Genomic DNA, 17,922 nt, shown 5'->3' on the forward strand with positions numbered 1-17,922 from the left:
GTAGGGTCATCGGATCAAACTGCTGTGTATTCATACCAGAAAATTCGCCATCTGTATATAAAGCCATAACCCGCCTTCATAAGATTGTAAGCCAGATGCACCAGAATCCAGGCACCTGGACTTGGTCCGGTTGGTTTTGGAGCGTGTTATCAGCCTGGGGATGGAGAGTTCTATCCTTCCTAGGTATTGGCCTTCTCATACTATTCAGTTGCGGCTTATGCCTGCAATGTGGACCAGCGATTTGTGGTCTGTGTGCCACATCGTGCATTCCACATCAAGATTTTCGTTCAAAATCCCGGAAGAAGAAAGAAGAACAAATGATGCTATATGAACAGATCAATGGATTGATGAAGATTGATGTCTCTTGACGGGCAAGTAGGGGACAAGGAGGGAATGTGGAAATATGGATTTTTCTGGTCAGTTATGTCCCCTATCTTGGACCCCAACGGTTCTATGTGCATGTTACAAGTACATGTATGTTCCCTCCAGTTCCAGTTATGAAGACGCAAATACATGTGCGTCCACCGTTAACATGTCCTCTTTCAGATCCGCCATGAATGGGCCGGATATTCCATTCCTAAGTACGAAAGGCCACCGCCTTTATATGGTTCACTTATGCCATTTTTACAGTCCAGGCAAGTAGGCCCTGATTCTGTCATCAAGCTTTTCTTGCTTTCTGCCTCTGAAGCTCCAGTCTGAGCCTGCATCTGTGACCATGAACTTTGTCTCATTCCCTGCGCGGCTCACGAAGCCTGACATCAGCTTGCTGCCTGCCAAGAACTGTATTTCACCTTCGAAATTATCTGCTCCGATCCCTGCCCAATGCATTCCTGTCTAGTAGTTTAAGTAAACATTCTGCCAGCTACCGAGCAAAGGCCCGGCTTCTCTGTCTTCATGCAAGTAATTCATAGCCCTGTTACTATGGAAGATTCCTGCCCTCGCATCTAGTGTAGACACTTAGACGCTTGTACACGCACTAACAGTCAGTATAGTCAGTATAGAATAAGATTCTACTCTAAGAGACCTCTCTTTTGGATAACATAGTTCTTTAAACATAGGATGTTAGATATGATTTGGGATTAGGTTGACTTGACCCTCCAGACTTCTGTCGCCACATGTAGAGCTAAATGTCAAGTCCCCTTCACCCCCTAGTTGCACGTCAATCACACGTCATGCTGCTGTGTGCGCATCTCTGCCAAGTATTTCTGCTGACATTGCGAAATTATTTCATAGGTCCACCCATATGTGACATCACAACCAATGACGTTTTTTGTTACTCCCAGTTCCACCTACTTTTGCTACGTATGTATGTCTTATCTCCACTATCAATTGTTACGCCTCTTGCATTTGCTTCGCTGTAATGCCTATTGTATAAAAGTTATTAATTATCAATAATGTATGTACTTCACTTCCTGAGCCTCCGTGGTGATGGAACTTGGAGTCCACGATTTCGAAATCGTCCATTGGAATAAAGCCCGTTCTTAACCTCTAATACCACGGATTCTGCCTCTTACTTATTGAGCTATTTTTATTATGTTCTGTATCAAATTAAGTCCCGGTAATTAAATTATTTACCACAAAGCTAAGGCGCTACAACTGTGCAAACGACTCATACACTGCTTTAGCAAGATATGATTTATATGCATCATCTCATCCCTGACAGCCAACATGCATCCTCCTATCCAACAGTGAGCTTTCCTAAGCAGAGCACTGCGACGATTCTTCAACTTGGTCAGGATCTTTAGCAAGCTAGGTATCTACCATAACCTGCCTGAAACTGGACTGACCCTACCACTTCTGATAGAGGAGGTTCTGCCTTAAAGACTTTCAGAACTGCCATCCCTTCTATCACTTCCTGTTTTGAGCAAAGATGATTGAAAAAGCAGCTACCTTCCAACTGAAAGACCAAATCAGCTGCGACCAACACAAGTTGCAGATGATGTCTACACATCACATACATGAGTGATCATTGCCACCTGGTCTTGCTAAATCTCGCTGCAGCTCTGATTACCATCCAAGCTCTGATCAGCATCCGGGCAACATGCATGGGAGCGAATGGCAACAGACTAAGGTAGCGTTCCTCCTATGTTGCCAAACAACTCTTCCAGATGGTGATTTCCATATTCCAAAGGCTACAGCTGGCTTTAGAAGTTCTTCAACGATTATTCTTATCTGCTGTGATCCTCACTTTGCATGTGGGGCATCTCACTTTCATCAAAAATGTATAAAACCCTGGTGAAATCATGTCTCTACCTGGAAGTCTTGATAATTAAGGTGATCCGTTTATTCAAAGATTGCCTCTCCCTCATCCTGTACTGGATATAGAGCGCTTACTACAGACTGAAATATAATTAATCTACCTTCTTTGCCAGCATCACCATGTAAGCTACACCCTGGAAAGTTTCTTTGGCTGGAAGCTTGAAAGTTTTTGTACTCCAACTCTGCGCAAATGCAAAATCACTTGCAGTCACCATTGACAGTGGGTTCTGTACAAACCAGACTACCAAGAAATCTCAGAGAGCCTGGTGCCTGCTCTCCCATTTACTCAGAATGAAATCCTCTCTACCAGTCTCAGTCCCAAGAAAAACCATATCTTGTGGTCCATATGGATGGTAGCAACAAATGACTGTAGTCTGGCCCCTTCAAACGACTTGCGTAGTAAAGAGACATTGCTCCTTCTATACTGGTTGACCTGCACTGGCTGCTTCCCAGGCCTACTTCACCATCAATATCTGCTGTGCCAACAATAAGACAGTAACACCGAGTGAACCATCCCTCCTGCACAGGACCTAGGAGGCCAACACAAGAAGTAGTAACATCCCCAGCCTTGATTTCAAATACTGTGAAAGCGATCAGAAGGAAAGCCTTCTCTAGCTCTGGCCAAAGATGCCTGCACAGCATCCTTTGACACAATAGGAATGTCCACTGGCTGCTGCACTTCAGCAAGAAGCTCACATCATCTCATTTCAAGGAGCACCCTATCCACCATGATTAAAAACCTCTGAGCTCCACAAGGCTGAGGACCAAAAACATACATCTTCTCTCTGACCCCTTCAAACAAACACACAAATGTTTGTTGTTCCCTACTTGGCTGGTTGCATGTATGTACAGCGCTTCATTGCTCCCTAGCTAGGCTTCAGCTATATCAGCACCAACGATAATAAAGCATTCTTCTAGAAAGACACACACATTCTGAATATCATTTAAGAAAAAAAGTGAATTTTTCTTTAGTTGAAGACCTACTTTGTAAGTGTATTTGTTGTCAAGCATTGGACAAGGTTATTTCATAACCTTTGGTCCTTTGAAGCTAGCATGGTGCTCATCTACAATGCCTAGCCTAAGTGTCTCCATTTTCAAAATAATGGGGTGACTAAGAGTAAGGGTAAATAAGTAATCATAGAATTATGTGTTACAAATGAATTGAAGAAAAGTAACTTCAGAAACCCAAAGTAATTTACCCTTTTCCTTTGACAGTTACGGAATGACTACATGCAGCAGTACGCAACAAAAGTGAGCGAAGGCATGGCTTTGCAGCTTGGATGTCTCGAGCTCAGGTAAGGATGTGCATTTACTAATTATTTTTGTACAGATTGACATTTCCTTTGTGTCCATTATGGTACCAAGATCTAACAGACCTATAGATAGATTTCTGGTAAAGCAAAACCAATAGAATGAGACTAAGTATATTTCCACGTTTTGCAGAGTGAATAGGCGTGAGGTATACCAGAGCGCATCCTGTATACTCCGCAGTGCATACAGATGGTAAACCACCAATCGCTGCCTATTGGTTGTAAGACCTCCAGTGCTTAACCCACAGAGAGATACGTGCACATATACACCTGTTGCAGTCACTGGTTCTCTTAAAATTCTGATAAATTGATGACCGCTGAGGCTGTGTTTATATAAAAAAAACGTACAAAAAACCCATTCTATGCAACTTTTTTAAAGCAGTACATCCACAATAAAATTATGAGATGGAATTAAAATAAAAAGAATATTAGGGCAAGCAAAACCGAATGAGAAATGTCTTCCATCACTTTTCAAAAGATGGGCACTTGCCACAAACATAACCACTGGAGCGTGAGAATTCCATTTCATGGGCACTGTGTTCGAGGAAGCCTTAGGGGCTTCACGTTTGGCAAGAAAAAACTGTTCTGAGGATTGAAGGGTAGCTTTGTATCAGCAGTAGGAGATAACATCTTTCTAAATAGCCATCAGTTGTAAAACCGCAAGACACAAAATGACTTCTAATTTTGATCCAATCGTATGACACTACGTAAAACATGTTATTTCCCCATGCCGCCCCTCCCACATTTACAGCAATTGTGGTGTCCTTAGAAAGGGGATTTCTACTAGCATTAAACATTAATCACAAGGGAGCCAGCGTTTACAATGCTGTCTTTACCATGCAATGGCTTTTCCATGATACCTTTACCACTCATTGCCTTTACAATGTAAGGCCTTTACCAAGCATGCTTTTACCACGCATATGCCTTTACCACGCATGGCAGGGTATTTAAGATAAGCGTGTGTATGTGTTTATTTATATGTATGTTTATAATTAAAATTTAGAGGCGGTCACGGTATTGGGGGTAAGCATGTTTTTAGGATTATGGGGTGGATATGGGTACAGGGTGTTTTTAGGGTTTGGGGTAGTTTGGGATATAAGGTGGTAAGGGTGCTTTTAGGCTGTGGGGTGGGTAGGGGTGTAGGCTGACAAGGGTATTTTTAGGGTTTAGGGGTGGTAGGGGTATAGGGTAGTAAGGGTGTTTTTAGGGATTAGGGTGCGTCGCAATGGTCTTTTTAGAGTATAGGGTGGTAAGGGTATTTTTAGGTTTTAAGGGTGGGTAGGGGTATAGGGTGGTAAAAGTAATTAAAAAATGGGTGGCTTGGGGGGTTCCCCCTAGCAAAAAAATTAATTACACACACACACATTCTTTAAAAAAACAAAGGTTGAAGCTCAGTTATACTTATGGAAGCTATTTATTCTTTCTACACAAATCAAACTTAAACTACACAAGCATTAGAAATTTGAAAGTTATAGTTATACCTTAAATTTGCAGCTGTGTGAACAGCGTTTTCAAATCGCTAGCCTTAATACACAAACTTTAACTTACCACTCTACCATGCACACAGTGTTTTCACAAATAATTTAATTTCAGAGGTCATTAGTGTTGTTATGAATGCTATGATTTCACATAGTATAAGTGATGCAATATGAAAAGGTATAAGTAGTTTATTGTAAAGGTGCAATTTATAGGTCATACACTGTGACTAGCAAGGTGACAACACTGTGTACAAAAGTTTGATGACATCATCCAGTGAATGTGGTTTGGTTAGTTATTTAAATATGTATTATATATATATAGCAATTTGCATTGAAGAATGAGTGGATATATAAATATAAATATCTGGATGGAGGATTTAGTAGCAGTGTGATTGACTGTTTACTTGACTAATTTATAGTGTCTCACTAAATATATTGGATAGTGACTAAACTGTGTCAATATCTGTATCACTTTGTCAGTTGTTGTGTAAACTGCTGCACCAGTTGGTTGCTAGCTACGTGAAAGTCTATATTATTTATTGATTAGACTGTGTATTTGTATGGGAGAGTGAATGTGTGTGTGGTTCGGTGGGGGGGGGTGTGACTGCCCAAAGATGTGTGAATAGTTGATTCAGTAGGTATATGAAGTTAAAACTACATGTTATAACAGTTGTTTGGGTGAGTGTATATCTTTATGGGTGTGGCGATGAGCAAATAAATATATGTCTCAATGGTACATGTCCAACAAACTAGAAAAATAAAAGCCAGTGTATGTGTCAGTTGTTGTATATAAATAAGTATACATAAGACTCAGTGACTGTATGGATAACTGTATAGTTGTAATAGTGATTTTATAACACACAAAGTATGAGCTATTATCTATCTCAGTTAAAAAAAAAATTATTAAAGAGAAAGGTAAAAAGGTGGCAAAAACGATACATAGTTTCAAGCAAAAAACAGTACAATATAGGGGTATCCAGCATAAATACACAAATGAGAATATAAAACAAGATCACAGCAAAATAAAATTAGGAATGATACAGCACGCAGTTTGTAAGAATAAATAGAAAAGCGACAATAAAAATCATGGAGGTTTAAGAACTTCTTGCTGAGATGGGAGTGGTAAAACATGTTGCAATGCACACTTGTCAAAAAAGGCAGTAACAGGTGACCATAGCTGAAGTCTTTTCGTAGCCATATGGAAAGGAAAAAGCAAAAATGTATCCAGTCTATGATGGTGACACATATCATACCACCAAGCTTTGTAAGACATTTTTGCAGTCTTTCCAATTTCTCATAATCTGCTGGAAAGCAACGGCTATTAACAAATCCACAATTTTAACATTAATTTCACAACTATCCCATACTGGTGAGAGGCTTCCCAAGAAAATGTCCCCTACGAAAAACGGGAAATTGGTGTCAAAAATTGAGTTAATTTGAGACTAAACCTGGATCCAGAACTTACGCACTGAAGGGCAAGAAAAAAGCATGTGAAAAAGAGTGGCATCAGGAGACGTACAAGACCAACAAGTAGTTTGTACTGTGGGGAACCTTTTGTTTAAAGAGTGTGGAGAGAGCAAAATCCTGTTATATACGTAAAACAATGTTTGTGTTAAACTTGCCGTTCGTGAAGTTTTGCGTATTTTAATCCAGATCTTGTTCCATGTTGGTAGGGACCAGACTACATTAAAATCTGTTTCCCAAGCAGATTCAATCTTGGATTTTTGCCTTGGTATGCCTGTGGATTGGAGGAAAGTGTATTAAGTGGAAGCTTTAGGTTTGGGACGTAGGATAGTAGACAATCCAGTGGATGGGGCGGTAGTTGAGGAATCAGCAGAATTATTGGCAAGTTGAGTGTAAATTTCAGGTATAGTGGTACGGAGGGTATGATATTTAGACAAAAAGGAGTCAGGCAAATTATAAGACTGCTGAAGCGAAGAAAATGAGATAAAGCCATCTTCTGAAAACAATTGATGGGCCCATAATAAACCATGTTGTCTCCATGTTTTCCAATAAAAGGGCTTATTATGTATTAGTAAGATTTTATTATGCCAGATAGTGGAGGCTAAAAAAGAATCAAGAGTGTCATGAGTCAGAGGATATAAAGGGCAAAGAAGTTTGGAAGTGAATTTAAATAGGGGAGTGGATAGTGTTTGGGGTTTACGAGAAAAAGAAAGATATTCATTGAACGAAAATGGAGATAAGAGCGAACGTTCAACTGATGTCCATATAGGACAATCAATTGTGGAATCAAGTAACCAGTATGAAGCCTGTCGTAATAAAAATGCTTTGTGGTAAGAAGGAAAATTAGGAAAGTTAACTCCTCCCTCAGTTTTAGGACGTGTTAACTTGTAGGCCGATAATCGGGGTTTTTTATTGTTTCACAGAAAAGCGGATAATGCTGAATTAATAGATTTAAATAGCTTAGTTGGAATAGGGACCGGAATATTGGAAATGGTGTAGAGAACTATGGGGGAAAGCATCATCTTTATAGTATCTAAGCGACCCCAACAAGAAAGATAGAGGGGGTGCCATTTAGTAGTAAGCTCTGAGATGTTTTTTAAAACAGTTAGTCATACAAAGGGTTACAGTGTCTTTTATTGTGGACTTAAAATATAGGCCTAGATATTTGATATGGGAAGACTTCCAAGCGAAATTAGTTGAAATAAAATCAGCCTTAAAGGTGAATTTAGTCAAAGGTAAAATTTCACATTTATCACTATTTAACTTGTATCCTGAGATCAGCGAAAAGGCACGTACTTCCTGCAAAAAAAGCGGGGATGGATTCAGTAGGATTGGAAATAAAAAGCAAAATATCATCAGCGCAAGCCGCAAGTTCGATGTTAATATCTGGCGCCTGAAAACCATGTATGTGTGCATTCTGACGTATTTTCGAGAGAAAGGGCTCAAGAGCTAGGTTAAAAAGAAAAGGGGATAAGGGACAACCCTGACGCACTCCTTTGCCAAGACTAAAGAAAGGAGATATGAGACCATTTGCACAGACAGCAGCACGCGGATTAGAATATAAAAGGGAGATTAAGGAGATGAATTTAGGGCCAAATCCAAACCACTTAAGTGTGAAAAAGAGATATTGCCATTCAACTCTATCGAAGGCTTTCTCAGCATCTAGTGCTATAGCTGCAAGAGAGTGCTTTAAATGCGGGGCTCTAGATAAAACATTGAAAAATAATCTTGTATTATCACTAATGACTCGGCCTTTCACAAAACCAGACTGCTCCTTGCCCAAAATGGATGGCAAAATGGGATCCAAGCGCAAGGCAAGTGCCTTAGAAAAAATCTTATAGTCTATGTTGATGAGTGAAATGGGTCTATAATTTTTACAATAATTCAAATCTTTACCTTCCTTAGGAATTAGGATGTTCCCCGAAAGGCAAAAGAATTAATCAAAGTGTACAGTTTAGGCAATAATAATTTAGAGAAATGAAGATATAATTCGACAGTGAAACCGTCAGGTCCAGGTGCCTTGTCCTTCTTTAAATGCTGGAGTGCGAACAAAAGTTCTTGTTGTGTCATGTCTGTTTCTAATGAAGACAATTCGAGGGAATGTTGATGAGGTGCACGTAACGAGGCAAAAAAAGTTTAGAGCATGTGACTAGAAGGGTCTGTTTCAGAGGCGTATAATGACTGGTAAAAGAGGGCAAATTCATCCACAATTTCTGCATCTTTGAGTTTTAAAGTGGAGTTATTATCATAAATAGAGTTAATATTCAATTTGTTGTGTTTGGTTTTCAGGTAGATAGCTAAAATTCCCCCCCCCCTTATTCTTCCCACCATAATATTTTGCACTAGGTTTCAATAAATACAATGAAGCATTTTCAGTTGATTCCTTATTAAAGAGTAATTTTGCTTTTATAAGGGTATCAAGAACAACTTTCGAATTGTGCTGTAGTAAAGAAAACGAGCGTTTGCGCGCAATATTGCGCTTACGGGCCACAAACCGTAAAATATAATCTCTTGCTGAAGCCTTAAAGGCATCCCATATAATGGAAAAAGGTAAAGAGTTAGTATCATTCATGGAAAAATATTCCTCAACAAAGCCAGCGAAAGTAGAAGAAAATGTCGGATCCAATAAGAGGGAGTTATTAAATCTCCATCTTTTAGGTATATTAGCTTTAGGTAAAACGTCTAAATCAATTAAAATAGGTGCATGATCCGATAATAGTATAGGTTCTATCTCTGCCTTTGTAAGTGCTTGTGATAAGCTATGAGATATAAAAAAGTAATCAATACGTGATTGAGAGTGATGCACAGGGGAATAAAAAGTATATTCTCTCGTGGTTGGATTGCACAGCCTCCATGCATCTAACAGTTTATGCTGAGTAATAGCATGAACAAAGGATTTATGTGGCTTGTTGGGAACAAATGAGACTTTGGAATTTCTATCCACAAAAGGGTCAAAAGTCTGATTACAGTCCCCTGCTAGTATGAAATTATCCTCCATACAGAGAGTAAGCTGTTGGGCAATTGAGAGCCAAAAGGAAGAATCACCACCAGTAGGACCATAAACATTAAAGAAAGAGACTGGAACATCCTTCAACATTAATTTAACATTAAGCCAACGACCATCTACATCAGACTCCTGTGAAAGAACTGTGAAATTAAGCGACTTGCGACATAGTATCATGACTCTATTACGCTTACCTGTGGAATAAAATACTTCCCCCACCCAACATTTTTTTAGTTTTAACGACTCATTCTCCGTGAGGTGAGTCTCTTGCAGGAAAATTAGATCTGCATTTAGTTTCGCTAAATGAGACAAAACTCTTTGCCTTTTTATGGGGGAATTCAATCCTCTAACATTCCATGATACTAATTTCAGCAGCATAACAGAATATGAGTGTTAACAAATAGAAAATACAAAAAAGAACTTTGAAATGCAGTAAAGAAGTCATGAAAGAGAATAAGAAAGAATAAAACAAACAAAGGTCTATTCATTAGGAGTCATGTACGAGAGTATAATACAGATGAAAAATAATAAGAGAAGATGTCAAAAGTCCAAAGTAGAAGAAGGAAAATTGGAAGAAGCAAAGCTGGAGCTGTGATTCAGCAAGGAAAGACGAAAGCAAACGAGAAATAAGAGAAATAAGTAACACCTGAAACTGGGAACAGACCACCTCGAGAACGAAATTGAGTGAAGTACAAAAGGAGTTAAAGCGTAAAATACGGAGAGTAAAAAGGAAAACAACACAGAGGGTAAGAGGGAAAGGGGAATGCGAAGAGAATAGAGAAGGTGAAGCTAAAACGTGAGAGCAATGGAAACAGTGGGATAATGACATACCTACACGGGGAAAGACCAAGTGGAAACGAGGGAGGGGGTGGAACCACATGGAATGGACGACACATCCAGGGGTCGGCTAAACGGACAACCGGAAGGACATCATGAGACATGAATGAAATATCTGCAGAGGCAAAACAGAAAAAGAAAGAGAAAAACATTAGAATAAATATAACAAGATAAATCAATAACATTAATGAGGAAAAATAGAACAAGAGATACAATCAATAATTAAGACCTAGAAAAGGTCAACAATAGCAGAACCGAAAAACCTGGGAAGAGACCATTCTAAGATATGAGAAAGCCCATTATGGGTAACAGCAACTTAATTAACAGGTACAACAAATAATCACATCAGGCATTGAAAGAGGAGGCATGCCCTGAGGAGTCCATAGCCATCGGTTTACAAGAATAGCTGTAGAGGATCTTCATAAGCAATTGTTTTGCTATTATGTGTAACTTTAAATAGGCAAGGATGAAAAAGACCATATCTGGCTCCTATTAAACGCAGGTCTGCCCGCATGTTTAAGAATGCTTTGCGACGGTTTGCAGTAGCTTTAGCATAGTCCTGTGCGAAAAATAAAGACGAGCCAGACCACGTGACCTTCGGTGAAGCTCTTCCTGCCGAGAGGACTCTTAACAAATCTGTGTATTCCAAGAAGTATAAGATAACACCTCTAGGTCTTGACGAGGACGAGGCCTGTGATGGAAGACGACCTAAGCGATGCGCCCGTTGAATGTTGAGCACTGTTCCGTCTGGCATGTTGAGCAATTTTGGAAGGAATGATTTGAAGAAGGAAATAGAGTCTGCACCCTCAAGACCTTCTCCCAGGCCATAAATGCGTAGGTTATTCTGCCTGTTACGGTTTTCCAAGTCCTCGACTTGTTTCTGAAGTGTAGAGACTTGAGAGTGAAGATGAGAAATGGTGACGCACGTTTCTTTGAAGGAGGAGATGTTTTGTTCAACAGAGGAGACCCTTGTCTCAAGCTGAGACCAATTATCTGTTAAAGTTTGTAATTTAGTGTTAGTTTCTTCCATTAAAGGACGAAGAGCTCTTATTTCCTCCAGAAGTAGCTCCATTGACACAGGCGAAGCCGACTTGGGTGGCGACTGAGGGTCTTTTTTTAAGCGCTTGGTGTTGGACTTCCCTGGGGCAGTGGATGGGGGCTCCATTGCAATGTGCAAGTCTTGAGAAGCAAAGACTGAAGAGTCTATTAGTTTAGAGAACTCAGAGAAAACTTTCGAATTCTTGACAAAAATATGTTTTGGCTTGGAACATAAGGAGTGGGTCAGCTTCGTTCTGCCCATAAAGCACACTCCACGCACTCCGTACTGACTCAGGCAAATTGGGAAACAAACGCAGCGAAGTAAAATTATCACAAGGGAAGGTGGATTCACAAAGAGACGATGCAAGGTGCTAAACAATGGAGAGCATCAACAGGATATGGCAAAAGCGTCCTTCCCACTGAAGATAAAAATTCCCAGTCACATTCCAAACAAGCTGCATGCCCACCAAGAAGCCAGGAGGCAGGGGAGGTGGAAAAACCCAAGAGGAGGACGAAAACACTCTCAAAAGGGCATAGCACAGAACATAGCACCACCTATGAAAGTAGAAAGGCACTGCACTGTCAATTTCTCAAGGTTGCTAAGGTAAAAAATAATAGTAATAATAATTCAGGCTCAAAATAAGAGCATAAAATGGCTGCCAAATGAAGAGCAGAAGATCTGCTGGGAAAGTCTGTCAATGAAGAAAATGCAGCATCAAAGGAGTAAATAGCCGGATAAAAATGCAGCCAGAAAGCAATTAAAAACGTTCACAGGGGGGCAGATGGGCATGAAAAAATCCAAATAACAAAGCCACAATTTCCTGTCAGGAAACGCGCACTCGCGCATCAAAACAAAATGGCGGCCGCGCTATGGAGATAGCCGCGACAGCAACTCACATCGTAAATCTTCATGAAGACGCGTCGCACGGAGGTCCGCAGGCATTCTCCAACGTGCTGCAGACTCTTAAACAGCTTTTCCTGCCTCCAGCCGGGCAGCAGAGGCGCACGAAACATCGAGTCCTTCAGGCGAGCCGGGAGCCTCACCCGCACGCCGCCATTCGACTCGGGCGCCAAGCCACGCCCCCAGCTATTATCTATATGAATAGATGAAGTGGTGTTTTTATAAGTGTATAGCTAAGTAAAAGTAAGTATGATCCATTGTTTGCATAAGTGAGTAGGATGACTTCATAAGTGATTAGGATGTGTGCTGGTGTGTAAAGTCGATATAGGTGTAATAAGTATATTTGATAGTGTTCTATTGATCATTGACAGCATGTATGAGTGAATCTATAGGTAAGTGATTAGATGTGTGTATAGATCTAGTAATCACTGAGTGGGTGTTTAGAAACTTGTATTGGTGTGTCAATTGTTTTAAATCTGGCACTCTGTATTTTACAGTGAGTGATGAAAGGTTATACTAGTGTATGATGAGGTGTATCTGATTGTCACGTGGATGATGTCATCAGTGATGTCATCAGTGATGTCATTTGAGATGTCATCAGTGATGTCACTGACCATGTCATGAATGATGTAATATGTAACATCATCAGCAGTGGATTGCGGGCGCGCGAGTACAACTAACTATATCGGAGGAATTTCAATGGTTTTGTTCGAGTGAAATGTCCAGCTAACTATAACACCCCTAAAACCTATTGTTTTTTCAGTGAATTTCTAAGGTTTTTTTAATGCTAATTCCTAACTATATCAGGCCTGAAACCTATGTTTTTTTCAGTGAATTTCAAAGGTTTTGTAAATGACAATTTTTAATGTATTAATTGTTATACTGATTTTTTTGAAACTGATTTACTACATTTTTTAAACTGTTTATTCTTAGATATTTTATTTTTCTAATTACATTATACATTACAATACAACATATACTTTCTCAGAATGAATTACTTTAGTTTAAATACTTTGCAAATAGGCAGTAGACTTTTAACTACAGTAGTTACAGTTGTTGCAATGGGCAACACAATTTCAAACACAAAGCAACATTGAGCTTAATGTGAATTTCTAGTCAAATGCAATTAGTTACTTTATGGATTACTTTTCTAACCACAGGACTGGATCCTAGATTCAGTCCTTGGATATCTCCTGTAAACAGTTGAGTAAAAGCGTTTTGGTTACAGTAGTGATTTTTAAGGAATATTATTGTATTTTAAAAGTTGACACAAAAATGTTTTCACATAAAATCACCAATGTTATCCTATGGCAGAAAATTCACTTAGCAGTTATGTAGTGTTATCGTTACTTTTTCTTACTCGGTGGTGGATCCTGGATCCAGCACTGGTAAATCTCCTGTAAACAGTTGAAAGAATGTGTTTAAGTCATACAGATGATTTTTTAGGAATATTTTTAGTTTTTGAAAATAGACACTTAGAAACTTTTCTGCTGAAAACCACACAATGGATTCCTATGGAAGGAAATACAAGTTACTGGTAAGTACGCTTAGAATTACTTTTCAGGGTCAGTGCTGGTCTAAAACATGCAGCACTGGGTTCTCTGATAACAGGTGAGTAAAATCAGCCGAACTACGAATTCCGATTTAGAGGAATATTTGTACAATGGTGAAGGAAGGGGGCGGGGCCTGAGGTGACGTGTGCAAACACGCCCTGTGGCACGTTTTAAGTTGGGGAATTAATTCTGCTTCAATCCAGAGGTCCCCTGGGGGCCAACGAGCCCACCAGGTACCTCCAGTATGCGCCAGGGAGCTGCGTTGCAGAGAGGTGTTCAGAGGCCACGCCCCTTTTTACAACACTCTGCAACACAGCTCCGTGGCACTTACTGGAGGTACCTGGTGGGCTAGTTGGCCTGGATTGAAGAGGAATTAATTCCCCAACTTAAAACGCGCCACAGAGCGTGTATGCACAGTATCACCTCAGGCCCCGCCCTCTACCTTCACCACTGTGCAAACGCGCCCCGTGGCGCGTTTTAAGTTCGGGGATTAAGTCCCCTTGAATCCTGAGGTCCCCTGGCGGCCAACTAGGCCACCAGGTACCTCCAGTAAGCGCCACGGAGCTGCGTTGCAGAGAGGTGTAAAAAGGGGCGTGGCCTCATTACACCTCTCTGCAACGCAGCCCCCTGGTGCATACTGGAGGTTCCTGGTGTGCTAGTTAGCCCCCAGGGACCCCCAGTATTCAAGGGGAATTAGTTCCCCCTCTGCAAACGCGCCAGGGGGTGCGTTTGCAGAGTGGTGTAAGGAGGGGGCGTGGCCTCCGGCCCGATCCCGTCTTTTTTTTTCTACTTTTTTTTTTTAAGGGTGGCTGTGTAGCCCCCCTTCTTTTTCTATTTTTTTCTATTTTCAAGAAGCTCCGGGGGGTGGGGGACCCCATCCCCCAGGGCCTGCCCCCAATTTTTATTTATAAAAAAAAAAAATCGGGAATAGGGCCGCGTGGCCCCCCTCCCGACGCCATAATTTTCCCAGGGGACCCCATCCCCCGGGGCATGGTCCTTTTTTTTTTTGAAGTTTTTTATGGAGGGGAGCTGCGTAGCCCCCCTCCTCTGGCCACTTTAAGGCCCCTGGGACCCCATCCTCCGGGGCCGGCCATTGTTTTTTGTTAATGGTGGAGGGGGGCCGCATGGCCCCCCTCCCAGGCCACTAATGGCCCCGGGGACCCCAACCCCCGGGGCCAGGCCTCTGTTGGAGGCCGTGGGGGGGCCCCAATCTCCCCACTGTCCCGGGCGGCTCCCCGCGTCCTGAGAGAGCCGTCATTGCTTTTCCACATGGGGAGCAGCTAACATGCTGCTCCCCATGTGGAAAAGCAATCAGCTTTGCTTCATTGTAGCGAGAGCAGGTTTCCCTGCTCTCGCTTCAATGAAGCAAAGCAGTTTGCAATGAGAGGGCGGGAGCCGCGAGGCTCCCGCCCTGTCATTGCAAACTACAGTGTCCCGGGGGTGGACACCCCGGGACACTGCAGGAGCCGGCCCTGGGGGGTGGCGGTCCCCAGGGCCTATGCAAGGCTCCAGGAGGGGGGCCATGCGGCCTCCCTCCCACATTGACAAGTTGCCCAGGGGGGTGGCGGTCCCCGGGGCTGGGGGGGCCTGAGAGCTCACCCCACCCCAAATTATTTCAAGCCCCGGGGGGTGGCGGTGGGGCTGCGAGCCCCCCACCTATTTTCAAGAAGCTCCGGGGGGGTGGTGGTCCCCGGGGCTGCGGGGGGACCGTGAGCCCCCCCCACATATACTGTCTTCGAGCCCCGGGGGGTGGCGGTCTCCGGGGCAGTGTTGGGGGGATTGGGACCCCCGCACTTTTATTTTTTATTAAGCCCCCGGGATTTGGCCCCCCGGGGGCAAATTAGCATATTCAGCACAGGAGCTCGCGCTGAATTTTTCTTTTTTTATTTCGGCCGAAAATCGCGCTGGGTCCGCGAATCTCAACAATTTTTTTTTTATTCTTTGTTTGACCCTGGGGGTCCTTGTGGGACCCCCTGAGCAGGCCTAGGGGGTCAGGGTGTTTCTACCCTGCCCCCTTTTTGCGTTTTTCGTGTTTGTTTTTTAGGTTTCTTGTGCCTCGGTTCCACCGAGGCACAAAATGGCTGTCAACACTTCCTGATCTGGAGTGTTGACAGCCAATTAGAATACAGCTCGTGCACGGCAGGGTGCGCGCTGGGTGCGCATAGGGTGCGCGGTTCCTCCGAGGCCATAGGTATATATGTACTTTTAACTCTAATTTTCTCAGGAACTACTGAACGGATTTACACCATTTAAGCAAAAGGCATGAGTCTGAACTGAGTACTACCTCTTTGCCAAATTTGGTGTAAATCCGTTCAGCAGTTCGGGCTGTAGCTGCGTCAAAAGGTCCTATGGGAAATTGCATGGGGAAATCGTGTTTTGGGACCACCCTTTTTTCTCGGCCCCCGCTTGACGAATCACCGTGAAATTTTCAGGATAGGAGCGGACCGGAGCTGGCCAAAAGTTTGGAAACTTTTGCGAAGATTCATTAATCGGCGCCAACGTTATTCCAAATAGAATGTTGCGGATTTCCTGTGGAAAATAGGTCCTAACTATATCTACCTACTGGCGACCGCCAGTAGGTAATATATATATATATATATATATATATATATATATATATATATATACATATATACATACACACACACTTGTTGCTTAATAGCACGCTGTGATTAAACATGCTGACACCAAATATATTATCAGGTGGACAAAATATAAAAAACTGAATTATTATAAAATCAATGAGATTCATCAGGGGGTCGTGTCAGTAGATACTCCGATATACTTAGATAGATTAATAAACTGTGTGCACTCCAATATTGTATCTTGGGCTTAATTTTGACTACAAAGTCATACAGAGGCATACAGAGAGGTGAAGTGAGAAACTCATTTATCAGACTGGATGTAAATGAGACAGTGTGGGTTTTATCAAGACTTTGCTGGGGCAATATTTGCCAGAATGTTTTTTGTTGTTTGTCCTGGCAGCATGAACTAAGTCTTGCCACACTTTATCTTCCGCGACTCTAGTCATCTTCTCTAATGTCTGCTTGTGCTGGTGTCCGGCATTCTTTGATTTCTGGCTGTGGGAGCGATCTAATGGCTTGCTGCAGTTCTCTTTTGGCTTCAGCTCATTCTTGATTAAACCAAGGTTTTACTTTAACACAAGGGAGTTGGTTATGTGTGACCTTTTTGTAAAACAGCTCCTGCTACTTGGGAAATAACTGAGCATGAACCTCTATTATGGGAATATTCTCTTCAAGTCATTCATCAAAATTAGCTGTGTTCTTCAGTGAATCCATGATAGATCTCAGACATCAGGTTCGAGTTTGACAAAACCTGGGCCAAGAGACTTGATGGTGATTATTAGCTAGCAATGGAAGAGGCACCTTTGTGTGATCCACAACAAATGGTCTATCAAAGAAAACGCTCTTAGTGGTAGTAATCAAGGAGTTATGATCACTATAAATGCAATTGTCGATATTCATATCCTCGAGAAAGGGCAATAAGTGCAAATCGAAAAGAACATAATCAATGTTGCTCTGCTAGGCCCCTCTCTTAAAGGTCGGTGCTATCTCTGGGTCAGATAGAGTTCAATTGTTACAGGCTGTTAGGCTCCTACCCACCACAATTTAGGTTAACTGGAGAGCTAGATTAAAAAAATATCTAAGAGGGGTACCAGTTAGTGTAGAAATATTCCATTGTTCATCCTACTCAATCAGAGTATTAATGCTAGTGCAGAGCTCAAAGGTGGCATTGAAATCACCAGCAACAATAAGTTTGGCTTGCTTCTGCTGCAATTCAATAAGAACGTCCAAAAGTGCTACAATTGGTGAATCTACACCAGCTGGTAGCGATCTTATATTAGCATTAACATTTCCACACTCACACCCTTAGGAAACTTAAGATGAACTCCCATTAAATCATGGTAGTCAACTTTTAGCACAGTGTGTGTGCAAGGCACAGAATATTTTTTACAAAAACCAGTAACCCCCCAGAAGCACGACCCGATTTCCGAGGTGGTATGGCCTTTATGCTATAGGTGGTAAAACCATTGATATACACTTTGTTATATCCTGAT

General features: G+C 41.8%; 1 protein-coding gene across 5 annotated transcripts in view; it reads left to right on the plus strand.

The window, feature by feature from the left end:
* PTK2B (protein tyrosine kinase 2 beta) overlaps positions 1-17,922 on the plus strand; it is a 509,984-nt gene that overhangs the window by 330,617 nt on the left and 161,445 nt on the right. For all 5 annotated transcript variants that reach the window (XM_085613103.1, XM_085613101.1, XM_085613104.1 and 2 more), the window contains exon 7: positions 3,475-3,554. In XM_085613103.1, the coding sequence (XP_085469229.1) occupies positions 3,475-3,554 (80 nt within the window). The remainder of the gene's footprint in view (positions 1-3,474; positions 3,555-17,922) is intronic.

The sequence above is a fragment of the Triturus cristatus genome, chromosome 6 (assembly GCF_964204655.1).
Source record: "Triturus cristatus chromosome 6, aTriCri1.1, whole genome shotgun sequence".
Classification (NCBI taxonomy): Eukaryota; Metazoa; Chordata; class Amphibia; order Caudata; family Salamandridae; genus Triturus; species Triturus cristatus.